Below are 27,847 nucleotides of genomic sequence, written 5' to 3'. Positions count from 1 at the left end.
AGATATTTTTTAAATCTTGTGGGGTACATGGAACACCTAAACCTTAGCTTTCCTTTTTGGGATATGTGAATACAATTCGTTTTCAGGGTTGATAGGTGGGATTTCTGTAATTTGATAGACTCCCTTGTTGGTGCCCAGAAAACGCTGAGTTATAATCAGTAAATTTAATATTTTCACCTTATGGCTGATGCCATGTGAGTTTTCTGGTTCATATCTGTCTGCTAGAGTTTAGTGTCATTTGAAGTTCTTTGGAGCAGCAACTTTTGTCTTAAATTTGCTTTACTTTGCCTCCAAATTTAATTTCTTCTTCCTCCTTTTCTTCCTTTTTCTCCTCTTATTTCTTCTTTTTCCTTCTCTACTTTGTAAACTAAATGACATTTTATTGTCTTAAGTTAGTTATTCCTGTTCTCTGAAACGCAAGCATGAAAACACTTACATTAACTTTTATTTCCATTTACTTTCCTTTGTGTCACACTTCAGTTATCACCTCTCTTCTTGTGGCTCTCTGTGACTTTAATATTTGTCAGAGTCACACTATTCTGGTAGGATATAGCCAGAAAGTCTGACTGGTCCAGGGTACAAACCCCGGAGATCACTGCTAAAAAGCGTGACAATTAGACCTCCTGCTCATGATAGAAATAAGCCTAGTAATTTTTCTTTTCAATTTGTATTTTTAAACAATTTTGAGAACAGACTTGAAAAGTGCAAAACCTTCTGAGTTTCCGTAAGTTTCTGTGTTTATAAAACTGTCTTCTTGCCAAATAGTATAGACAATAAAAATAAATCAGTATTTGTTTTTTGATGTTCAACATAATAGCAATAAAAAACTATTTGAAATGCTACATTTAAATTACTTTTATACTCTTTCCCTCCTTCCTACTTTCTATCTCCTCTCATTCAGAAAAAAAAGACAATGGTATAATACGTAGATTTCTTGCCTAAAATTGCATCATCTTTGCCTTCCATCACGTGTTAAACATTAGAATACCATAAAAATGTTTGTTCAAGTATACTAGTATAAATTTTGCCTATTTACAAATAAACCAAAGGGTGTGTTATCACTTTGTAATAGAATTACCTACAATTTTGATTTAAAGAGTGAACTCTTGTAACACGTATAAGATGTAATTCAGTTCGGTTCAGTTAAGTTTATATGCAGCTTTCTCTGAATGAATCTGTTGTATAATACACAATTACAACTGAAGCTTAGATTTTTATAGCAAATTTAGTCATAAAACTTGTTATTCAGGTGTGATTCAGAGATACTGGTCAAAAATATCCTTTAACAATCAGTGTGTCAGATTCCACAGGCATAGTTGATAAAGGGAAAAGTCCACAATTGCAGTAGGCTATTCCAAACATCCCCAAAAGAAGCAAAAGCTCTAAAAATGCAAAAATCCTTAGCAAAATAAGCCAGGAAATATGTGTCCAAGAGGGAACAGAAGGCTAACTCCAAGGTGACCGTTACTGACCATATGCCAGGTCCCCCCAAATTAGACTCTCTATTCTGAGCAAGTATTTCCTTTAAAAACCCCCAATTTCTGAACATAGTGATTAATTCTTTTTTTATTATTATGGAAAATTTCAAACATAAGAGCAGAGATCATAATATAATAAACTCAATGTACTCATCATCTAGCTTGAACAGTTATCAGTGGATTGCCAGTCTTGTGTCGTCAGAACCCACCTACCCACCCCTAGATTATTTTGAAGCAAATCTCAGACATCACATTATTTCATCTGTAAATATTTCAGGTTGTTTCTCTAAAAGATAAAGACTTTTACAAAAGCCATAACCACAATATCACACCTAAAAAATTCATAGTAATTACGTAATATCATCAAATAGCCAGCCAGTGTTCACATTTCACATTTCCTCAGTTGTCTTACAGTTTTTTGTTTTATGTTTTTAATTGTTTGAATTTGGATCTAGATAAGGTTCTTACATTATGATTGGTTCATAGGTCTCTCGCATATCTATAGGTTTTCTCCTCCATCTTTTTTTTTTCCTTGCAATCTTTTGTTTGAAGAGAATGAGTCATTTGTTCTGTAGAGTTTCCCACTGTCTAGATGTTGCTAATCGGATGCCTGAGGTGTCATCTAATAAGTTTCTCTGTTCTGTGTTTGTCCTTGGTTGTTAGATCCAGAGTCTTGACTGGTTTCAGGATCAGTGTTTTTCTACCAGTCTATTTCATAGGTGGTATGTGAATTTCCCTAAGGAGGTTCAAAATGGCTGGCTCTCTTCCTAATTGATCACTTTTAAAGGCTTTTGGTGCCATAGTTTACAAGTCATTTTTAGCTGCTGAGAATTTAACTCTCAGGCACAAAGCTGCTCTATTTGGAGTGGGAATGTGAGGCCCAGATCCCTGTGCCCCTGAGCCACCCCATCACATCTCTCCTTGCCACCTGTATCGCCCAAGAAAGCTCTTGGGAATCCCAGGTTGCTGAAAGAATCTGGTGTGAAAACTATGTGAAACTATGTGAAAACTATGACTTTAAGCAACATTTGAAGCAACATTAAACTTACAAACTAAGTTATTGGGCTCTTCGGCAAAGACTAATCGTTTTTAGTTATACATTTGGAATTTTAGAAAACTTAATTCTTTTGTCCCTGGGATAAAAGACTTAGTCTTTAATTCCATAGTCCCAAAGTCTAAGACTTCAGTTGTTAATTAATACAGAGTTACTGCTTTTTGAGTATTTTCAGGATATTTTTTCCAAAGATGGAAATAACTCCTCTCCCTAATTAGAAATATAATAAATGTCCACAATAAAAGTAAATATTCAGACCATAGCTTCTCTGTCTCTGAACTACTGACATTTTGAACCAGATAAATGTTGTGGGGCTGTTGTGTGCATTGTAGGATGGTTAGCAGCATCCCTGGCCTCTTCCCACTGGATGCCAGTAGCACACCTCTAGTCATGACTATCAAAAATGTCTCCAGACGATGCCAAATGCCCCTGGGGAGCAAAGTCACCCTCTGTTGAGAATCACTGATTTAGACAAACCAGGAAAGTATAAAAAAGAAAGTAAAAGCTACCCAGTTTGCAGACTTTCAGTCCATGGAGTACAGAAGAGGACTTGGAAGACTAGTAATGGAGCTGAAAGCCACAGACAAGTAACTGGCATGAGTCCTTGGATTTTAAATAGCATGGCACAGGAATACATAAGGGACTTTAGTCATCTATTATGAGTGTATAGATCTTCCAGAAGGTAATGGAGACAACGCTCGGCTTAGGTACCTTTTAAATGAGATGAGACACATCAACACGCAAGATTACAGTGTATGATAACAAGCTGCCCGTCTTCAAATGACGTACAGCTAGCCTGAGTTAGGCCAGTGTGCCCTCTACGTGTGTATGGTGATATGTGTGCTGCGAGCCAGCAGAAAAACGGGTGTGCATGAGGATTTTTGCATAAACTTTGTGTATATTGAAGTTGCTAAAAAGCCAGAAGTTATTTATAACTTTATTCAGCTTATGGAAGTAAATGAAAAGCTTATTCTCACCTTGTGTAGATACTTACATCTCAGAATTAAATTTTTTATACTATACCCGGAAAAACATCAAAACTCTGTTATTCCCACATATGCTTTTTAACTTTGGGGAAACTGGAGGAGATGCTCTTTTGGATTTAGGTCATCCAGGGCCATGTAATTAGAAATGCAAGTTTTGTGTAATACCTTAACCTCATCAAGTTATATATCAAGTGATACTTTAAGGTTATTTGTTGGTACTTAGTGGAATTCGTGTCTTATGGTTAATGGCCAATAGATTGGGGGATTGAGAGTATGAAGGTGTAAGGTTAGGTGCAGGATCTGGAGACAGGATTAAAACAAGAGTTGGTGATGGGGGAAACGTTTATCTTCTTTATAATTTTTGCCTGGAGCTATACTCATGTAAGACAAGGTGTTTCATGTTATAAAGTCAACAAAGAAATTAAAAAATAAACCTCTGATAGGATGTGTGCTCACTGTAGTGTTAGACCTCGTTAATGTTATTTACATACTTGGCATTACGGTAGCTTTAAACTCTTGACACTTATGGAGGCATTGGTGTTTTACCTGTCCTGCTCTCTGTTCCGTTTGGGATTGCTTCCTCGCTGTGTCCTGCAGATTGATTACTTCAACAATCAGATCATCGTGGACCTTGTGGAGCAGCAGCACAAAGGGATCATCGCAATCCTTGATGACGCCTGCATGAACGTCGGCAAAGTCACCGATGAAATGTTCCTCGAAGCACTTAACAGTAAACTGGGCAAACACGGTCATTTTTCCAGCCGAAAGGTAATGTTGGATGAGAACTTCTCCTTTTGATCTGTAAGATTTTCCTCGTTGTTTGGCAGAATTAAATGGTTTTATATGTTGAGTTAAAAGAATGTCCACTCAACTAAGAAAGAAAGACCATAAGCATCTGTTAAATGATTTCTTGCTGTGGATGAATTCTGCCTCTCTGGTTTATAGGACGATGAGACTGATAAAAATCATAATACCCAGGAGAGGGAGCTCCAGACTATTCAATTTGCTAGAAATAGGAAAAATGAACGTGATTCTTTAGAAAGCATGATGTCATTTATAACCAATAGGTGCAGAGTCCTTGTTCATGTGCTAGAATTTTGCTCCTGCATCTGCTAACTCTGGCACTGAAAATAGCTTTTGTCCTTGACTTTTTACTGTAATGCTCCTCAGTCATAAAATGTAGTATGTGTGCTCTGCCATAGTTCTTCAGACATTGTGGCTCTTGTGAAAACAGAGAAATTCTATCTGTAATTCTAGTTGTTACCCACTCATTTAAGGAACGAGTTTCCTTGTATCCTTTAACTCCTTATCTTTCACGTTCCAAAACTGTTATAAACAGATCACATTTCTGTAATAATTGGTGTCAGTGTGGTTATCAGACCTTTGTGCTGTGCCTTGCATCTCGTATGTTGCCATAATATTTGTCCTAGGAGAGACACAGCATCATCCCTGGGTGTTCCCTACAAATACAGCCTTGTCTAGCAACCATAAGCTGAAGGAGAAACAAGCCCCATGCTTGTTCACTTCCGTAAAGAAGGGAGCAAACATTTCTGCTCCTCCATATTTCCATATAAATCTATGACGCACTGCCATTTTTTGGCACGAATAAATCTATTTTCTAACTCTGTCCCCTTTGAAATTATGTAATCAGAACAGTAAGATTCCACATTTAACTAGTTAAAACGTAAGTCATCAAGAAATAGATTACTGGCTGATATTTATTTTGGGCCAGTTTATTTCTAAAATATTCTCCTTGGTCTGTAACTGAGGATTGGCTTGTAGCCCTACTACAAGTCGACTTTCAGATACTACGGTCTGATCTTTGACATTAGGGTTCCAATTAGAGGTATTCCTTCCGTCACTCTCCATTCATAACACAAATACTTAATAAGTGCCTCACAATTTCCAGGTATAATCCTGGGTGCTGGGAAAAAAGCAGTGAGCAAAGTTAGAAGCAACGTAAATAGTTTAGAGTGATGCTTTTAAAGATAGCATGATTGATTACACAGGCAAATGTCCTGACTTTGCGGGATGGGTTATAAATGTCCTTTATAATCACGGCTCGGGTTTGGGAGACTTCCCTAGCATTGTGCCTACCAGATGGTAGACAGTCAGTGTTTGTCAAATTGAATCGAGTTGGTCACGATCATACCAAACAAAGCTTATGGGATATTGAATTTTAAACTGAAACATGCAAGGTGCCACTTCTTTGAAATAAATAACTATTAATCTCACATGAGAAATCACCTCATTTTGATATGTTTACCTGGGCCATTTATACACCTGCTTCAAATTTATCAACCAAATATTTTGGAAGTACTTTTACTGGACAGAGGACTTTTAAGCAGTTGCTACTGATCAGATAGAAAATGCTAAACAGTAATATATCTGTGGAGATAGGCATTTTTTTTCCTTTTCTTTTTTTTACATGTGGGTACCCAGGTTTCCCCAACTCCCAGACCAGGTGGCTCCTTCCTCAGCGTCATCCCCCAGACAAGTCCTGAGATGGAAACTTTTAAATTGTGTTCTTTTCTGGGATTTTTGCCTAATGAAGGAAAGAAGTGAAATACTCAAGCTGTCAGGATATTTTCATCACTATGAATCTTTCTGTTAAATAAGGCTGTTGTCCTGTATGCTAAGCCAGGTATTACCATTTGCTACGGGTTACTGATTAGCTAGAGTTATTGGCATGTTAAATAAGAACTTTCTGGCTTGTATTTATTTAGGAGCTAAATTGTTTCTTATGCATTAAAGTTGCCATGGAGAGGCAGGCAAATGATTCGATAAACCATAAAACTACCATTTAAAATATTATTAACATAAAGTTAAATGATAAATACATAACTATTATTATTTTTAAAAAGTAAGGAAAAATCTAAAACCTTTTGAGTTCAGATCAGTTGAGACTTTGCAGGATCCAAATGTAAGCATATTCAATTAGTGTAGAAATTTCTTGGGTCCTTTTATGTTGGGGGTTTTATGAATAAAAGAGTTTCTTGAAAGTGGTTAATGAGAGAGAGAGAGAAAGAAAGAGGAATTAAATATTTTGGAGACCTCTCTGTCTGTTAGACACTTTGGTCTCCATAGTTCATTTAACCTTCAGAACAACTCTCTGAGATAAGTAATTACTAAACGAGACAGAGCATAGATGGGAGAGCCAAGATTTGAACCTCAGAAATCTGATTCTAATATCCTGTAATTATTCGCTTGTCAGATTAATAGACTAATTATTCTTTTAACAATCTAGTTATTAGCGTAGAACCTACCATCCTGGTTGGAGTTGTTTGATATCTAACACTACAGTCAAAGTGGTTTTTGTACGTAACTGCGCTCAGTGCTTTGTGGATTCTTAGATGTCTGCTTTAGAATCTATAGGATATCAAGTGATCCTTCACAGGGCAGACAAAGAAGTCTGGGTGCTACTGTAACAAGGAAAATTGCAGAAAGTTATGGAGGCCACCAGGGCTGTATAGAACTGCGTTTCCATAAAGTATTCCTCTTCAGGGAGAAAATGCTGCAGAAGGTTGATCTTCTGTGAATTGGTAGACCTGAACTGGAGTCCCAGCTTAGCAGAAGACAGGTGAGCCAGGCTGTTGTATACATAGGAAAGCACAGACATTACATTTTGTTCCAAGAATCCTTCCCAGAGCTAGCACTAACTAGCTATGTGACTTTGGGCCAATTACCTAACCTCTTTGAGCCTTAGTTTCCATGTGTGTAAGAGAGAGCCCATAATGCTTTAAATATCAGTTGTGAGGACTGAATGAGATGTATGTGCCTAGCAGATAACAAGCCTTCAATATGGTCCTTCTTAAGTGGAACATGGGCAGTTAGAGTAAGCTGGGCTGTGTTAAGATAGCAGCCAACATTTAAGTGTCATAGACAATAGAAGTCTGTTTCTCTCTCAAGGACTCAGACTTCTTCCATCTTATGGCTCTTCCATCCCGTATGGATTGACCTTCTCTGCGATCTACTAGTGGGAGGAGGAACAAGCACAGAGGAGGATTGCCTACTTCTTACCAGCTCTGGCTTGGAACAGCCACACCTCACTTCCACTCACCTTCCATTGTCCAGAACTTGGTCACTTGGCCATTTCCCACTGCAAGGGTGGCTGGGAAATGAAGTCTAGCTGTGTGGATTTCTGGTGAAAGCTCACAGTCTTTACCACTTAAGCCAAATATCTAAATCAAGCCCCATGCAATGTGATTTCATTCAGAATGATATCACGATTTGTGACATTATCATCTTATGTTAGGTTGGAATATATTTTTAGGAAAGTGAAAATGTCTGTTTTCAAAATCATCTCCTTCTTGATTTCTTAGCTCTGTGCCTCAGACAAAATCCTGGAGTTTGATCGAGATTTTCGAATCCGACATTACGCAGGTGATGTAGTGTGAGTATCTTACTTTGGTACCTAACGTGATGATTTGCATGCAGGTTCACTTCTGAAAATATAACCAGGGAAAATAGAAATTGTTTTCCTATTCATTTGCATTTTTCAGTCATATTGTATGCCAATGTATTATAATCTCTTTGCTTTAAAAAATTGGCATAGCTTCATTCATTCCTTGCTCTTCAAACATTTATTGAGCGCGCACTATGTAGCCATGCACGGTTCCTGGCATAGTTGGCACTCAGTCAAAATCAGCTGATGGATAAATAAATCATGGAAATATGTTAAGAACTAGGTTAGAAAGATGGATAAGATGGGCCTGTCCCTGAAGAAGCTAACAGTTTAGTGGTAGATACAAATAGATACATGATAAGTCACTAGAATGCAGAATGGAAAGGGTTAAACAAGAGATGCCCAGGCATTATGGAAATATTGAGGAGGAATCATTAACCCAGAGTGAGGAGTGTAGAGAAGTCTTGCTGGAGGAAGTGGTATCCATGCTGAGTCCTAAAGTAAAAGAGGCTTGGTCAGGGGAAAGAATTAAGAAGAAAGGAGAGAAGAGAGAGGGCATTCCAAGCGGAAGAGACAGCAGGCATGCAGGCCCAGAGGTGAGTCACCACTTATAAGTAGTTGGGGAACGATATGAGCAAAAACCAGCTTTTCCACATTATTTTTCAAATGTTATTTGAAAAAGCAAAATTCTCACAAGCCACATTTTCTGATTACAGTAAAAGCAGAAATTGATAAGAAAATATAACTACCTTAGTATTTTAGTTTCCTAGGGCCACTGTAACAAATTACTACAAATTGATGGCTTAAAACAAGAAAAATTTATTCTTTCACAGTTCTGGAGGCCAGAAGTTCGAAATCTAGGTGTTGGCAGGGCCTCACTCTGAAGGATTTAGAGGAGGTGGCTGCAGGCTTTCCTTGGCTTGTGGCCACATCACTCCAATCTCTGCCTCTGTGGTCACCTCCCCTCCCCCTCTTCAGTGTGTCTGTGTTAAATCTCCCTCTGGAGGCCAGCCCCGTGGTCTAGCAGTTAAGTGCACATGCTCCGCTGCTGTTGGCCTGGGTTCGGATCCCGGGCGCGCACCAACACACCGCTTCTCCGGCCATGCTGAGGTGGCGTCCCACATACAGCAACTAGAAGGATGTGCAACCATGACATACAACTATCTGCCGGGGCCTTTGGGAAAAAAAGGAGGCGGATTGGCAATAGATGTTAGCTCAGAGCCGGTCTTCCTCAGCAAAAAGAGGAGGATTGGCATGGATGTTAGCTCAGGGCTGATCTTCCTCACAAAAAAAAAAAAATTTTCCCTCTGCCTCTATCTGAAAACTAGACTTGTGATGACATTTAGAGCCCACCTGAGTAATACAAATTTCTCCTCTCAAGACCCTTAACGGAATCACATTTTCTACCATATAAGGTAACATTCACAGGTTCCAAGGAATTTGACATGAATGTCTTCCAGGGGGTCATTTTTTAGCCTACTACATTTAGTGTATTTTACTGTCCACTGAACACTGCTCCTTATCTTGTTTTTGTTTGAAGTTCTCTCTCTTCCTTTCTCCTTATTTTTTATATTAGGAGTTCTATTCATATAACCCATTACAGGAAGAGATTAAACAACAACAAAAAGCAATGATCATCTCTATAAATGCCAAAGAGACAGTTGAAGAAATTTTAATAGCTGTTCCTGATTTAACTTAAAACTCTAGAATCATAGGCTCAAAATTATCACCCCATCTGTCAAACTAGCCGTTAGTGCTGGAATGGCAGCGTTTTCCACTTTTTCTAGTCCTGTTCCCAGGTTCCAGAATACTGAAGAGGGAAGATCCAGTACAGTACAGGTATCCCGCCCTGAAAATCCAGCCTCACTTGCAGGGTACTTTCATACAGCTCAGAATGGCAGAAAAGCAGAGCTGGACAGAGGCCTGGGAGACCACCTAGGCCAGCTCCTTTGTTTTACAGCTGAAGAGACTTATGCAGAGTATGTAAAATGTTTACCCAAGGTCACACAGCAAGTTTGTAGAAGAGCTGAGACAATAACTAGGTTTCCAGACTCCCGGCCCAGAATACTAGCTGACCACTTTGAGGGATATGCACTGCCCTGGACTTCCCCTTCTCTCCTTAAGCCTTTCAATCCTTTTCTAGATTTTTATTGGCTATCTTCTGTGTGTGCAACACTTGGTAAAGTATGGTCCCTGCCCACAAAGAGCTTTCCATGTAAGATGCATACATACGTATATAGTTGTGTGTGTATTTATTTATATACCTAATGTACATATATATATAATATTATATACATATAGTATACATATACATATATATACACATTTACATACATACATTGATATAATAAAAGATGGTCTAAAATAATTGCCATATAAGTAATAATAAGTGTTGTCAGAATTCAGAATAAGCAAATGATAAAATATTTCTATCTGTGTGATAAACCTGGGAAGGCTAATGCTGGTCCTTAGATACTAGGAATTATTTTTATGGGAAGAAGTGGGAAGGGTGCTAAAAATATTCATGAAATAGCAACTAGGTCCATTTCACTGGCGTGTATCCTTTTTGTAGCATAGAGAAGTAGAAATGCCTGGAAAAGTAGATTGAGATCAAATCACAGTGAGTCCAAAGGCCAAAATAAGGACTTTGAAGTTTGGATTTTATGGGCTAGACAATTGATTAAGAGTCACACAACTTCAAGGGTTCAGTGACTTGAAGGTGTTAAGAAGACCTAGGCTGGAGGAGACAAGGAAATAATTTTGGACCTGGTGACCTTTAAGTGCCTATGGGCAGTACAACCTGAAGGAACTTTCTTGCAGAATTAAACATGTAAGGCTGAAACGTTGGTGAGAGGTCAGGGTTAGAGATCTGATAATTGTTTACATTGATGTGATTGTCAAGGAAGAAAATATAGACAGGTAAGAAAGCAGAGCTGTAAGGAGCAGCTGCATCTAGAGTTACCATTTGCTCAGCCTCCTAGCCTCTGTCTTAATCACCCAGAATCCTCCATTGCTTTTATACGCCCAGCACTGAGTTTACTCCTCCGAGAGTCCGTGCAGGCACTGCAGCAGAGCAGCTCCCATTCCTGCCTTTGTCACCAACTGCAATCCTAGCTGGACTTTCAAGACCTTACTCATCTCCCTTCCTCCAAACCATGACTACTGACCTCATTGTCTCTTAAGAACTCCATGCATGTGCCTGCTTCCGTCCCTTCATTTAATCTGTTTCCCTGTGTGGTCTGCCTTCCTCTTTCTCCTCTGCTTATCCATATCTTACCATCCTTTGCAGTTCTTCTTGGATTCTTTTATCCCACCCTGAACACACTGAGCGAACCTTAGGCAAGTCACTTGACCTCCCTACGGAAGAGACTATTAGTTCCTGTATGTTGCTGTTTTGCTTTTATCTTAGGAATGCTGGATGATCAATACAGCTATCTTTTTAAAAGGCGTCTTCTTGAGGTAAGCAATAAACCAGTAGTAAATGATGATCTTAATTGTAATGATGGTACTGATGTTTGCTCTGCTTTTGAGGAATAGGAACAGCTTCCCGTCTATTGAGTAGGTAAATTTGATATCCTTTAACACAGCACAAGGTGGGCAGTATCAGCTTTACAGATGACTGATTGCAGAGTTAACAGTGGAAAGGCTTGTAAACTTCTAGAAAGCTTAAATGTGGGTCTTGCTTGGTGAATAATGCAAGTTTTCTATTTTTTTTCTCTATTAGCTATTCTGTCGTCGGTTTTATTGACAAAAATAAAGACACTTTATTTCAAGATTTCAAGCGCCTCATGTATAACAGGTAGGATTGAAATTTTATTATCTTTACATTAAGCTCTTTGACATATATATTACATAATATGTGTGCACTTGATTATTTTTATGTGACAATTTTAAGAGTTTCTGCCAAATTTTCTAGTTCTGCTTGATCATGATTAATGAATAAAGTAATATATTACATTATGATTCTAAAATCTATAAACTTAGGGCAGGGAACTGCTACTAATACGATTTTCCTTGATTTCCCTTGGGTTGCCTCGGTGTCTCTGTTCACTGCTGCCACCCTTCCGGCACCCCCACTGGCTAGGCCAGTGGCCATGGGAGTGTCAGATAACCTCTGACCCAGCTGAAAGCTTTACACACTCAGATTCCCACTGTAGTGTCTTTGCCCCCAACTAAAAGACCATTCTAATAGCAGAGTGACGTCTAGTGTCAGTGATGATCCTAAGTGGACAGAATCTTCTCACAATCCAAGAAAATGTGAAAGAACTGTGACGAAATAAGACCAGGCAAAGGATGGCAAGTTCAAACCCAGTATGGTTACTTTAGAAAGAAGGCCCAAGAAGAAGAAAGAGGATTCTTGGCCAGCTTCTTCTTTGGGATCAGAGAACTGTAGTCACTCATTTATTAAGTCTGCTGAGTCCGTTGGTCAGTAGATCATCCAAGATGTATTAAGCACATCTGAGCCACACGTTCTTCTATGCTGTGGGATATAGCTGTGACAAAAATCCCTGCCCTCGTGGATCTTATATTCTAGTGGAGGTGACAGTCAAACAAGAAAACAACTAACTTTCAGGTAGTGTCAAGTGCTTCACACTTCATTCAAGTGTGAAGAAAAATAAAGTAGGTAAGAGATTGAGGGTACAGACAAGGAAGGCAGGGGAGGTGTTCTAGATAGGGTGGTTAGAAAAGATGTCTTAAAAGAGGTGACATTTGAGCAGAGGCCTGAATGAAGTGAGGGAGCAAGCCATGGACATGTGGGGGAAGAGCATTTCAGGCAGAGAGAACAGCTAGTACCAAGGTGCTCAGGTGGGAATGAGCTTGGGTGTATTGAGGACAGCAAGAAGGCCAGTGTGGCTACAAATAGAATGAGGGACAGGGAGAGTGGTAGGGAATAAATTGAAAGGGGTCAACAGGGCCGGGATCATGAAGAGTCTGTGAGCCAAGGTAAGGATGAAGTATGAAGGGAAGCCATTGGAATTCACTATATGATGTGCTTTATATTTTAAAGAAATCACCAGGGCTGCTGTGTACAACACATACCATAAAGGGCAAGAGTAGACAGGGGCAGACCAGTTAGGAAGCTAGTTTAGTAATCCAGGCTGAGACTTGGATGGTAGTGACACAGATGATGAAAAGTGGTCAGAGTGGGTAATATTTTGAAAGTAGAGCCAACAAGATTTGTTGATGGATAGGATGTGTGGTATGCGAGAAAAACAGAAATCAAAGAGGCCAGAGCAGTGGGGAAGGGATGCTTGATGTGGGAAAGTCAAGAGGAGGAGCTAATTTGGTGGGGAAAGTCAAGAGTTTTGTTTGGATATGTGATGTTGGGGTTGCATATTGGATATCCGTTTGAAAATGCCAAATAGGCAATTGCATGTATGCATCTAGAACTCAGGGTAAAGGTGGGACTAGAGATGCAAATTCATGGTCATCAGTATATTGATAGTATTTAAAGCCATAGATGGGATGAAATTATCTAGGGTGAACATAAATAAAAAATGAGAGAAGAGGTCAATAGACGAATCCCTGAGACACTCCAACGTTTAGTGTCAAGCGAGAAAGGAAGAAGTAGCAAAGGAAACTGAGAGCATGCCAGTGAGGTAGGAAGAAAACCAGAAATCTGGTGTTGCAGAGGCCAAGCCAAGAAAACAACGCTTTAAGAAGAAAAAAATTATGAACTGTGTCAAATACTGTCAAAAGTAGAGTGATGTGAGGACCAAGATTAACCCTTGGATTTGCTAACATGAAGGTCGGGGTCTCTTGACAACACTGGTTTCAGTAGAATCGTGAAGACAAATGTCTGATCAAAGTGGGCTCGAGAATACAGAAAATGAGGATGTGGAGACATTGTGTTCAAACAATTCTTTCAAGAAGTTTTACTGTAGAATGATTCATCCGTGTGGATGATGAAGCCACCAAGAACAGTGATGGAGCTATCATCACTAGAAAGTTACAGAGACATGGGAATGTAAGAGGGGATCTCTGTAAGCTGGTCATGGAGAAAAGGGACTTTCAGAAAGGAATTTCAATGCTTGATTTATCAGGTAAGATGCACCCGTTTTGAGGGACAAATGACAGAGTCTCGCATTGCTCTGTGTAAAAAGTGTCAAAAACTCAAATTGGAAAAATAGCCTTGGTTGGCCAGTGGCAATGTCAGGGTGTCTTGCCTGGAGAAGGCAGCCGGGCTGTGTACCAGGAGGCTGCACAAGGTGGCATTCATTACCTTGGTGAATTCATCATGGCCCAGACGTTCAGCTCACTGAGAACAGCTCCACCTTCCAGTCGTGAATTCACATAACTCCAGGCTCACAGGACCACAGGACCAATGTGGGAACAAAGCAGTGTGTGAATTTATTTCCAGTGAAAAATCTAACAGTCGCATGGAGTACCTGCAGGAACGGAATACCTGCGTTGGTATGACAGGCTTTTTCCCTATGGAAAATCTGCTTGGGAAGTCAAATAGCAGCGAGAATTCTGGTTTATTAATTGACAGTGAAAAATATTACCTGTAGAATCCGGAATGCTTAGTTGCTTGGTAAGCAGAGAATCAGAACAAAGGAACTTAGATAAATCCAACAATTAAAGGCATCAGGGGAAGCGGAATCCATTTCACAATAGGGATGGCCTTGCCAAAGGTGGAAAAGATTAAAAGTCTACTGACTACAGCTTATTCTATCTATCTCCATAATAGGAAAGGCCTTGCCAGTGGGATGGGAAGTCTTGAAATTATTTTGGCTAAAATCATCCTCCTAGATGGTGTTTGAAGGGGCTACCTTTGCCTGTGGACAATTTTCGATGCTTCCATGCTAAACAACCTCCCCAACTTTCAATCCTTTCTTTCTTTGTATATGTTTAAAGAGTAATCCTTGGATCTCTAGTTCTGTAGACCTTGAGAGTGTACACGCACAGGTGCGTGTGTGTGTGTGTGTGTGTGTGTGTGTGTGTAAATGGAAGGAGGAAGGAAGCAAGCAGGTGGCAGGCCACGTGCAGACTTTTTACTCCTCTCTCGTTAGCCAGATAAGTTCTGCCTTATCTATTATACGTATTGGGTTTCTGGATAAATAAGCTTTCCTTTAAAAAAAGAGTTCTTTTAGATGTACGAAAACTATTTTCTTAATATTACATTTATGACTTACTGGCCTGAAAGTGCTTTCTCTTTAAAATGGTTGTATGTGTCTGTTTTGATTCATTATGTATCAGTTCTACAGTTTAATAATATAATAATAATAAACGTCTTATTTCCTTCATTTCCAACTTTCCCCTCTCCCTCCATTTACAAGGCAGTACGGGTATAGTCTCTAAATATGGCCAACAGTGAGTAAGGTGGAATTTGGGGTAGAAACTGCATACACCCAAAGCCAGTGATTTTCATTCTTTGGCATGCATCAGAATTTTCAAAGTACACATGCTCTACTTTCTGGAAGTTCTGTTCAGTAGGTGTTAGGAAGGCATCCAGGCATCATGTGCACTAAAGGTTGAGAATCATTGCCTTAAATTCTCTCTCTGCTAAAGGTTAGGATGGAACAGTTAAGGAAAAACAATGTACATTCATGTGGTCATTTTTATTCATATGTATATCATTGGAAAATTATGAAATAGGACTAGAACGTAATAAAACTGGGTCCATAAGCTATAGATCATTGCATCGTTTTATAGCCACTTTTGATGGTAGTTGGCACTGCTCGCTAGCAATGGTGAGGGCTGGGAGTGTTCCTTTGTCTTCATTCACAGACCCAGTCAGTCTTCACCTCACCATTTATCTTCTTTGCTCCTTGTCATCCATTCTGGCATTTTGCAGCTGTTATTTTGAGCCTCTGTGTACAGAAACTTAGGTGTTTGGGGAACCAACTCAATTTTCTCAATTTTATACTAGGAAAAGAAAAGAGGCCAAAGTGATGGTAATAGTAAACATAATTAGCAAAGAATGTCCATGTTAATAAGTCTTTTCTCAACTCCCAATTTTTTTGTTAAGTAAATTTCTGACAAGAGAAATGTTTCCGGAAAGCAAGCAACATTTCAAGTTCCAATTACTTTAAAATCAAAAGCACCTGAAATGAAACAGAAAATCAGAGTTGAGACCACCACACGTTTTTAAAAATATCTCCACAGAGCCAGATAGTGAGTATATAATTTTTAGCATGAAAACTGGCCTGAAGTGCACTCTGAGAATTGAATTGCAGCAGTCTTAGTGTCACATCAATAAAATATTGTCACTGCGAATGCTACCTATAAATGTGTTCATAAATTCAGAGGCAGTAAAGGGATTTACTAGTAGACAGTGTGGAAAGGGTTTATATTCCTATCTGTATTTTTAGAAAGACCTGGCTTTTTGTAGGGTTACCTATTCTGTATGAATATTTGTTTCAATGAGAAAATGCTTTCACTTTCATGTTTTCTGCCATGACATTGAAGATCATTTTCCTACTAGTGGTTTGTCCTCATTTTTATACTACTCCCAAAATAATTTTATTTTATGTATATATTGTAAGAACCATGTTAACCATTTGAGGATCCTAGGTTATAATAATATAGATGTCACTTTAAAGAAGTTTAAAGAATTTTTTAAATGCAGTATAGTTTGGACACATCTTCTCGATCTGTGGTGCAGTATCTGTCATTTCATTTTCAGCATAATTTTCTGGATGGAGTGATTCTTCCAGTTAGGCCCCATGGGTTCAGTCTGTAGGCCAATTGTGACTCTCAGGATACAGTTCAACAGGATTGCTTAGCAACTCTTATTCAGCTTATTTGAATGTAACGTTTGAATTGCTCTTTCTGTGCTTCTCAGTTCAAATCCCGTGCTGAAGAATATGTGGCCTGAAGGGAAACTGAGCATTACAGAGGTGACCAAGCGACCTCTGACCGCCGCCACCTTGTTTAAGAACTCCATGATCGCTTTGGTAGACAACCTTGCATCAAAGGTAATTATTTTATTTTCTAAATATCCATTTTAATTCATAGAGTCCTTCTTAATATATGTTATAGAGAATGTATGATTTGCTTTGTTAGGGAATTATAGTCAATCAAATTGATGAATATATATATATTTATTTATTTATTTATTTATTCATTTATTTTTTGGTGAGGAAGATCAGCCCTGAGCTAACATCCACGCCAATCCTCCTCTTTTTGCTGAGGAAGACTGGCCCTGGGCTAACATCTGTGCCCATCTTCCTCCACTTTATATGGGACGCCGCCACAGCGTGGGCTGACGAGCAGTGCGTCGGTGCGCGCCCGGAATCCGAACCCGGGCCGCCAGCAGCAGAGCGCGCGCACTTAACCGCTACGCCACGGGGCCGTCCTCTGATGGATATATATTTACAGTGAATATTGTAATGGAATTTTTATTCCTATTTTTTGTTTGTTTGTTTTTTCTTTTTTTTTTTTTAGCGTTGCTGGGTAAAACAATTGTTTGCGTCCCAGATGAAATGCTTTTCTTAAATTTAGGCTTTTTATCCTCCTGGTGTTGTAAAGGGGAAAGTCTTAGTGAGATCTTTAAAATACATATATAACTGTAAAGTATAGCATGTGCCTGACAAAATGAACTTCAGCCTTGTGCTGAAGATAGGGTCTGGCTTAAAAAAGAATCTTGAACTAAATAGTAATACACTATCCATATATCATACCTGAGTACAAAATGACCAGATAGGGTTTTAAGAGGAAGTTCAGTATTTAAGTATTGCCTGTAGGCTGTTTTAAATAGTCGAAACAAAAAGATGTATTATTGACAGCTATTTCTGCTTTTTATTGTTCTTTTGAAGTTTAATACTGTTTGATAACTTCAGTCTGTTTCTTTTCCTTAAAGAACAGATTTCTACTCTTAACTGCTGCTGTTGACAAGTCTGATAAATTAGGCAGCATTCGGGAACTCGTTATTTTTAGTTCCTTCATTTTTATCTTCCGCTGCGGGTACTTTTCCTGTGTATTTTCTTCTTCGTTGTTATCTTTTTTTTTTTTTAGTCGACTTCCTCTCTAAGAGTCTGAATCTATACTGTTTCTGGCTCCTTCACTATGGATAAATTAGGCAAATCCCACAAGAACACATCTGTTCAGTAGCTTTCTATTTCTTCTCGTCAGGATTCTTTGGCCTCAAGTGACAACAAATAAGCACAATTTGTTGGCTTGTATAATCAAACCTCCAGAAAGGCAGGGGTGAGGACCCCAGAGCCGAAGACTAGAATGCCATTAGAACCTTTCCTCTTTCTGTGTCTCTGCATGGCACTGTCGACCTGCCTCATCCAGCAAGAAGCAGAGTGAACCTGGAAGGCATGTGACACGAGAAATAAGAGTTGAACACGGAATTTTATAAAATCCATTTGATTCATATATTTATAAAATATATTTATAAATATATTGTTATAAAATATACTAATTTAATTAACTAGCAAAGAATCACTTTTATTTTCTAAAATTGGTAGCTAAATGTGCATTTTTTAAAAATAACCATGCTAGAACCATCTATAATTTCTGTACCAGGAATCACATTCAGCTTCATTAGTGACTGAAACAAGAGAGATGTTTATTTCTCTCTTCTGTAAATGAAGTACAGAAGAGGGTATCCCGAGAGTGGTAAAACAGCTCTAAGGTTGTCAGGGAGCCAGGTTCCTTCTGTCTGTCTGCTCTACCATCCTAGTGCTCGGCGTCCATCCTCCTGGTCCAGGATAGCAGCTGGAGGTTCTTCCCTTTTAAAGAGACTTCCTGTAAGTCTCACACAGCACTTCAGCTACGTCTCATTTGCTGTACCTAGTTGCCGGGGAAGCTGGGAAGTGCATTTTTATTCTGGTCAGCAGTGCTCTCACCTAGAAATAAGTATTCTGTTTCAAAGTAGGAGAAAGATAGAGCATATGAGGTAGGCAACTAGCTTAGCAGTCTCTGCCTCAGCTTCCCAATTTGTGTGTTTGTGGAGGTGGGGTAGTGACAGAGGGAGCAGGGACAAGCAAAGGAATATAGACAACTTATCAATAGAAGGCGGGAAGGTAGGCGGGGCAGAAACTGAGGAAAACTGTTACATTTAGAAAATACAAAATAATATGATAGAAATAAATCTAAATAATTGGTACTCACCACATATGTAAATGGACTAAACAGACTAACTAGATAGGTGGAAAATCCAGGTACATGCTGCTTATAGGAGATACTTAAATGACACCTTGCAGAAAGATTAAAAACAGAGAGGTGGATAAAAATATATCAAGCCCCCCACCCTCCGGAAAAACTGGTTAAAAGCAATGTTAATGTGAGAGAGCATAGAATTTAAGAAAAAAAGTATTAGTACAGATAAAGAGACTAATAATAATAAAATGAAAATATCCAAGGCAATAAAGCCATTTTGAACTAGGTACCTAACAACGTAGCTGTGATTGTACGTGAAGTCAACAAAGCACAAAAAGAACCTAAAAATTTTTAAAGGAAAAATTGAGAAGTCCACAGTCCCGGTGGGAGATTTTAAACCAGCTCCACCAGAAACTGATAGATCAAGCAGATAAAAACCTTAGTAAGAATGCAGAAGCTTTGAAGACCAAATTTAAACTTTATCTAATAGATCAAAAGAGCTCTGTACCGAGGGAATAGAAAGTACATATTCCTTTCAAGTGTACCGGAACATTTACAAGAATTGACCGCATGCTAGATCACAAAGGAAGTCGCAGCCATTTTAACAAATGTATGTATAGATACGTTTTCCATCCTCGTAGCAAGTAAAATAAAAATCAGCATTAAAGAAGTTTTTTTTTTTAATGTGTTTGAAAACTTACAAAAAAATGCTGTTCTAAATAACTCACAAGTTGAAGAGGAAATCGCAATGGAAATTATAAAATATCTGGAACTGCGTGACAAGGAATTTATCAAAATCTGTACAGTACCGCTAAAGTGGCCCACTTGTTATGCCTTTATAAAAAAACAAGCAAGATTGAAAGTAAATGAGTTACGTTCAACTCAAGAAGCCTGAAAAGGAAATCTAAAGAAAGAAGGAAGAAAATACTTTTTAAATAGCAAAAATCAAAAGTGATAGAAAGACCAAAAAATTAGTCAAATAGACAAATCTTTAATAAAACTGGTAAAGAAAAAGGAAAAAAAATGCTGTGAATGAAAAAAGGCATACAACTTCACACACTATAGAGATTTTAAAAAGCATCAGAATATTAAAAACAACTGTATGCCAATGAATTTGAAAGATTAAATAGTTTTCCAGAAAAATATGTTATCAAAATTAACTCAAGAGGAAATATAAAATCTGAATAAATCAGTAACCTTAAAGATTCTGAATCACTAATCAGAAGTCTGCTTTCCCCCAACTCTGCCAAGAACATCAGGCCCAGATGGTTTTACAGATAAGTTTTACAAATCCTTCAAGGAGCCAATAATCCCTATCATAGACAAACTGTTTGGAGGATGAGGAGAAGAGAGGCCACTACCCAACTCATTTTATGAGATTAATATTACCTTAGTACAATGTTACTGTGAGAAAATAAAATGAGACATCAGTTTCACCTAGGAACATAGATATAAAGATCTTAAAGATATATATGAGTAATGCATTTTCTGGCAGCATGGTGAACTAAGTGCCCACTCATCCCAACTGAAAACAACTAAAATGTTAGGTAAATTATAGAAACCAACTTCTTGAATGCAGCTGTGAACTAACAAGAAAGCAAGGAATATGCACGCCTGGGCCTGAGTGAAGACAGAAGTTAACTGAGTGAAGGGAAAAATAATCAGAGCACTAAAGCTGCCTTTCATACTCAGCGGATTTGTTGAAGTAGGTGACTATGAGTATAGTTGTTCAGGGCTGGGTCCTCGAAGTGAAGCCCAGGGCCTGCCTAAAGTAGGGTGTCTAATAAGAGATTATACACACACACACACACACACACACACACACACACACACACACAATGGTAGGTCTCTAGGGGGCTGCCTTCTCAAATGGGTACATCCAGAATGAACTAGAAATAATTTGTCATTATCTGAAAGGAAAACTGCCTTAGTTCTTTGCACTGAGCCACGGAGGATGGATGAACATTCCGTGAGAATTTAATTATAAGCCAGTTTTTATGAGGTTTGCAGTCCAAATTCACGCTACCTGGATGGCCTGAAAAGGCTCAAGCCAACAATTTAGTTTAAAGTGGTCCAGGTCTGGTATTGCCCCCAGGCACCTGATAGTAGCAAGCATGGTTTTTTTCCTTGGAGAAACAACCTTCATACCAGACCTTAAAGAATTTCCACAGATAAAGCTCTAAGGAAAATAAGTTCAAAGTAAAGAATCACTACACACACAAAGAAACAAGATACCATATGTGAGAGTCAGACTAAACAACAGATTCAAACTCATGAAAACTTCTTATACCGGAAGTATCAGAAACAGAATATAAGAAGGTTTAATATGTTTCAAGAAATGAAAGGCCTAAACATATGAAAAAGAGCAAGTAACTAGGCAATTGATAGAAATAAAAATTAAATAATTAAAGTTGAAAACTCAATGGATAGGTTTAACATCAGTTTAGACAAAGCTGAAGAGAGAATGGTGAAATGAAAGAAAAAATTGAAATTATCCTCAATTCCACTTAGACTAAGAAATAAGACATATAAAAGAAACATTGAGACATGGAAGATAAAATGAAAAGATCTAATGTGCATCTAATCAGAGTTCTACAAGGAGAGGAGAGAACGGGCAGAGCAATATTTGAAGAAATACTGCTGAGAATTTCAGGAATGATGAAAGACACCCCTCTACAGAGTCAGGAATTCCAGTGTATCCCAAGCTGGAGAAATTAAAAGAAATCTGCGTCTAAGCACCTGATAAAACCCCAGAACATCAAAGACAAAGAAAATGCCTTAAAAGCTGATGAGCTTCCAAGGAATAACAGGCTGAGAGAAAATAACTGTAAAGCAGAAGTCTATACTGAGAGAATGTATTGAAGAACAAAGACACAATAAAGAATTTTTCTGAAAAATAAAAGCAGCAAGTTAGAACCACACTAAAGGAAATTCTAAAGGATATACATCAGGCAGGAGGAAGAGTATATACTAAGTGAAAGCTTGATACACAAAAGGAAGAACAAAGAACTTAGTAAATATGTAGATCCAAATAAACTGTGAAAATAATATTTTATTGGATTAAAAATACACATAAGAATTAAATAGCACAACAATAGCATATAAATTGGAAGAAGTGGGTGATTATAATTCAAGGGTTTAAGGTCCTTGGTTGTTCAGGAAAAGGATGAAAATATTGCTTAGCTTGTAACTCTGTTAAGTACAATGCATGTTAAATTTTCTAGTGTAGTCATTAAAAGAATAGAAATGAGGTTCTAACTTCCAAACTAGTAGAGGGAGGAAAAAGCCAGAATGAGAAAAAATAATCAGTCCTAAAAAACATAGGAAAGAGGAGACAAAAGAACGTAGGAAAGCTAGGACAACTTAAGCTGGTAGAAATAAACCCAAGTATGTTAGTAATTACATTGAATGTAAATGGATAAAAATTGCCAAATCAGGTGAAAGAAAGAGAGTACAGACATATGCCATTTATTAATGACACCTAAACATAATAGAAAAGTTGAAAGTTTAAAAAAATATATCAGATAAATTCTGACTATCTGGAATCACCTTAATCCAATTTCAGGACCCATAGTACCTCAGCAATGGGCTGCTGTCCCTGAAAGGGCCAAATTGTTTTCCATTCCCCTTTAAAGATTTTTTAAAGATTTTATTTATTTATTTTTCCCCCCCAAAGCCCCAGTAGATAGTTGTATGTCATAGCTGCACACCCTTCTAGTTGCTGTATGTGGGACGCGGCCTCAGGATGGATGGAGAAGCGGTGCCTCGATGCGCACCCGGGATCCGAACCCGGGCCGTCAGCATCGCAGCGCGCGCACTTAACCACCAAGCCACGGGGTCGGCCCATCCATTCCCCTTTAAATCCCAGGTTTAGCTATTCAGGATTCCAGACCTATGTCCCTCATCTGTGGCCTCCAGTCCCAGCTGTCATCCCCCCAGCCCCACAAGGCTGCCAGAAGCTATCCTCAGCCTGGTGGCTACCTCTCCAGATCAACAGTGGCCTCTAAGAAGAAAGCAGCCCTGAAGGCTGGGCTCGTCCACCTGGATCTCAGTCTTACCCTCATCTTCACTGTCTTATTAGCTCTTTGATGCATTTCAGAAGATTTTTCCCCCCATATTTTATCTAGCGCTTTTTCTTAACGACTTCATCAGGAAGCGTGATATGAATTGCTTAGTCCTCCATCACCAGAAGTGCAAGTCCCTGACTCCTCTCACTTTTTCAGAGTCTACACAATGTTTTAAATGCATGTCTCATCTGCCCCCCTAGATTATAAGTCTTTTGAATATAGGGAATGAGTTGTTGTAATTTTGTATACCTCTTGATACCTAATAAAGCACTCTAAACAATGGTCAGTAAATTATTAAATCAACTTGAATTTGCTTTTGACTCTGTTTGACAGTGTTCAAAGCAGTTTAAATAGATGCATATCTAAATACTATGCCTTCCGGCTAATAGATGTATATACAATTGGTGTACTTTCACAAATGATGTTTTTTGCGTAAAATATAGGGAGAAACGTTAAAAAGTGCAAGAGAATAAGATCACTATTAACTTTTGTGGTTTAACCTTTATGAGACGTTTAGAATTTGTCAAATTTAGGATTTCGTAGGCTGAGTCAGTCTGGATATTTATAAATGAGAGAGGAGGCGGCATTTATAAATTGAGACAGAATGCTGATTAAATATAGAGAAAATATTTCCACTAGAATCCTTACCTGAAGATTTTTATATTACTAAACAGGATGAAAGGGCGTTCCCCCGCCCCTTAGTTGGTTATTAATGTCTAATCTAGTGTTACCACTTCCTGTGCGTGATCAGTCAGTACTGGTAAAATTCCATTCAACTGGTTTCTCTTTAGTAAAGTACTTATACTACTCGAATGATACCCTATACCAAGACTGCTTTGCCCACATGATTCTATAAATTACTGAGTTCAAAACATTTTCTAATTCACAGTGTAATTTTCTTTTGGACCCAAGGGTCATTTAGAATTATATTTCTTAATTTCCAAACTTATAAGATTTTCTAATTATCGTTTTGCTCTTGATTTCTAGCTTAATCTCATTTGGTCAGAGTATATACTCTGTGATTTCAGTCCTTAGAAATTTGTTAAATTTTCTTTGTGTGTGTGTGTGTGTGTATATATATATATACAATATATATAATTTGCATTTAATATTCTATATATGTCCGTTAGGTCAAGTTTGCTAATCATATTGTTGTCCAGTTTTTCTGCATTCTTCCTCATTTCTTTGTTTTGTCAATGCTAAAACGTGATAAAATCTACTTTGATTCTGAATTTGTCTACTTCTCCTTGTTGTACCTTCAGTTTTTGCCTTAAACATTTTGAAAATTTATTAGGCTTATTTAAGTTAGAACTATTATTTCTTCCTAGTGTTTGAATCATTTATCATTATGAAATGTTTCTCTTTATTTCGCTATTGCTTTTTGCCTTAAAGTCAACTTTGCATGAGTAAAATAGTTACACCAGCTTTTCTTTTGGCCAGGGTTTACAAGGTATATCTTTTTCCACCCTTTTACTTTCAATTTTTCTGTATCCTTATGTTTCAAGTATGTTGTCTCTTGTACATAGCATATAGTTTGGTTTTTTAATCCATTTTGATAATCTTTGTCTTTTGAATAAATCATTTAGTCCATTTTCTCTTAATGTGGTTACTGTGTGTTACGTTTAAATCCACCATCTCATTAGTGCTTTCTGTTTGACTCCTCTATATTTCTTTTCCTTTCCTTTCTGACCTTCTTTTAGATTGATTATTGTGGGCAAAAGTAAACAAAATTTTGTTCCTTCTGCTTCACAACTAAACCTTAGTTAAATTTCTAGCTCTGTTCCCCTGTTAACCTAGTAAGATGTCTATCAGCTATATTACTAGGCAACATTGCTTGTGATAACAATTACCCTCGTTGGTAAATTGCATCTGTACTGGGAGAGTGATAAACGTCTAGTGGGGATGGCATGCTTTGGGCTTCCCTGACTGTGGTGACTTATCTATTAGGCATGTCTCTTTCAAGTACCCTGGAAGCTGTCTTCAGAGTTGTTTTAGGAGGTATTGGACCCTATGGAGCATGAGGCTTTTAAACCAAGGGCACTTCTCATACCCATCAGGTGTAGATCCCATCTGCTTGCACCTGATCTGTCACCTGACTACTGTGTGGACTGCTATAAGGTCCTGGACACTGCTTACTGGCAAGGCATGTTCTTGTCCTTCTGAGTAGACATGTGCCAAGTGTCTCCTGTGAGTCTTTTGAGTCAGAATGTTTGGTTGAACCTAAGAAGACACCCTTTCCTCCCCACTTCGCCACACTTGGTGTTACAATTATGTCTTATTATTCCATTTATTATTTTGAAAGATTTACATCTTAATATTCTTAGTGGTTACTTGAGTTATTACATTATCATTCTTGAATATAAAAATCTAATACCGTTTAGTACTTTTGCCTGCTTCCTGGACAATGCAAGATCCAAAAAACATTTTAATTCCATTTGACTTCCTCCTTTTATGCTATTTTGGTCATATATTTTAATTATATACATATATGTATTTTTTTAGGCCAGTAAGATGATGGCATCATCATCATCATTATTATTACTACTACATATAGTCAATATCTGTTTAGATTTACTCATTTGTCATTTCTTTTTCCTCTTTCTGTATCACTGGCCTTTATGTGGGGCCATTTTCCTTCTGTGTGAACTTTGCCCTGTTATAGTTGAGGTCTGATGTCAACAAATTCTTTGTTTTTTGTTTACCTGAAAATATTTTCTACCATTTTCATTCTTGAAGAATATTTTTGCTGGGTATAAAATTCTAAGTTGGCAGTTTTTTCAGCACTTCAAAGGTGATACTCTTTTGTCTTCTGGATTCCAGTGTTTCTTTTGAGAAGTCAACTGTCATCTATTTGTTGCTCCTTACACGTAATCAGTCTTTTTTTCCTCTGGCTGCTTTTCTTTGGTTTTCAGAATGTATCTAGGTGTAGATGTTTTTTTTTTCATCCTGCTTGGAGTTTGTAGGAATTCTTCAATTTATAATAGCTTGATTGTTTTTCATCAATTTTACAAAGTTCTTGGCTATTAGCTCTTGACATATTGCTTCTGCTCCTTTTGTCTCCTCTGCTTCAGGACTCTAGTTACTTAGACCATCTCACTGTATCTTCTATGCCTCTTGACTTCTCTTCTTTATTTTCCATCTTTTTGTCTCTCCATGCTTCATTCCAGGAAATTTCTCCTCACTTCCCTTCTAGTTCATTATTTTTTTCTTCGACTATTTCTAATCTACTCTTCTGATCCTCTGAATTCTTAATTTCCATTATTGTATTTTTCAGTACCAGTTTTTCCATTGGTTTGAGTGTTTTTTATAGTTTCTGGTTCTCTAAAAAAAAAAATCTCAATATTGTCTTTAGTCATCTTGTACATGGTAAGCCTAGTTATTTTATAATTTTTATAATTTTATTTATTTTTTTCCCCCCAAAGCCCCAGTAGATAGTTGTATGTCATAGCTGCACATCCTTCTAGTTGCTGTATGTGGGACACGGCCTCAGCATGGCCGGAGAAGCAGCGTGTCGGTGCGCGCCCAGGATCCGAACCCAGGCTGCCAGCAGCAGAGCGCGCGTGCTTAACCGCTAAGCCACAGGGCCGCCCCAAAGCCTAGTTATTTTAATATCTCTATCTGATAACTCCCATATATGGACCCCTGCAGGTCTATGTATTTTGTATGTTATTTTGCTGTTTCTAATTCGTGTTATCTTGGTTCCTTATATGTCTGGTTAATTTTTTTGTTTGTTCCCAACCTTATATTTGCAAAATTGTTTGTAGAAATAATTGGAGGCCCAAGTTTATGTAATCTTTCTCCAGGGAAGATTTACCTTTGCTCCTTTAGGCATCTAAGAGCACTAGTATTTCAAATCAGCTGTTCCGATTTCAAAGACTGAAGTGATTCAGAGCTGAACTATGGTCCCTGTGAGGGACTGCCTACTTCTGATTCACCCTTATTGCTAGTGGCAGCCTTGTGGGATCCCAGCCCAAAGTGAGAGGGGTTTACCCATGACCTCTTCCTTTTCAGGCCCTAGTCTCTAATCTCTTTCTCACTAGCCCCATGAGGCTGTCAAAACCACTACTCAGATCCATCCACTTAATCTGGAGTCGGCAAATTCCTGCAGGAAAAAGGAGGTCTCCAACCTGGGCTATTCTCCATGGCTTCCTTCCTCCCCTGGATTCTGGCCCCAATATTCTCCACTATCTTGGTAGTTCTCCAATGTCTTTAAGCAGATGTTTTGCAAATTTTGTTTGCCTGTCCTACATGTGCCCAGCATAGTTGTTGGTTTAAATTACCTACTCTGTCATTACTAAAGTGGAAGCCCTAATATCCTCATTTCATAAATAGGTTATTAGGTCCAGAGAGACTTTATCATAGCTAGTTAAGAACAGAGACAGCTAAGAGCCAAGTATCCTGATGCTGTGTAATGTTTATACCGTTATACCAGTACCAAAGCATTCGGGTAGATCTGGTAGCATTTCGATATTTACTGTGTTCAGTGCCACTTCTCTTAGTTTATTCACCAAGCAGTAGAGACTCTATATCCCAGGAAACTCACAGAAAATCCTCAAGTAAGTAGTACCCCCTCCCTCACTTCCTCATCCCATTAAGTTTGTTTTAAATTTACTATAAGCCCTTTTTAAAAGTGAGCTACAACTTCCCCATATAAATGCTCCATTTGAAAACCATTACAGATTTAGTAAACATTTGTTCAGCCATCACTATTTTATTTTATTTTTTTTTCTTTTTGTGAGGAAGATCAGCCCTGAGCTAACATCCATGCCAATCCTCCTCTTTTTGCTGAGGAAGACTGGCCCTGG

General features: G+C 38.2%; 1 protein-coding gene across 3 annotated transcripts in view; it reads left to right on the top strand.

Moving 5' to 3' along the window:
* The window catches only part of MYO1D (myosin ID), a 305,600-nt gene that overhangs the window by 102,605 nt on the left and 175,148 nt on the right, over positions 1 to 27,847 (top strand). For all 3 annotated transcript variants that reach the window (XM_058560353.1, XM_058560350.1, XM_058560352.1), the window contains 4 exons: positions 4,116 to 4,286; positions 7,841 to 7,911; positions 11,648 to 11,722; positions 16,712 to 16,844. In XM_058560353.1, coding sequence (XP_058416336.1) covers positions 4,116 to 4,286; positions 7,841 to 7,911; positions 11,648 to 11,722; positions 16,712 to 16,844 — 450 coding nt within the window. The remainder of the gene's footprint in view (positions 1 to 4,115; positions 4,287 to 7,840; positions 7,912 to 11,647; positions 11,723 to 16,711; positions 16,845 to 27,847) is intronic.

The sequence above is a fragment of the Diceros bicornis genome, chromosome 18 (assembly GCF_020826845.1).
Source record: "Diceros bicornis minor isolate mBicDic1 chromosome 18, mDicBic1.mat.cur, whole genome shotgun sequence".
Classification (NCBI taxonomy): domain Eukaryota; kingdom Metazoa; phylum Chordata; class Mammalia; order Perissodactyla; family Rhinocerotidae; genus Diceros; species Diceros bicornis.
The sequence above is the reverse complement of the archived record's forward strand: the minus strand, read 5'-3'. Positions and strand labels throughout refer to the sequence as shown.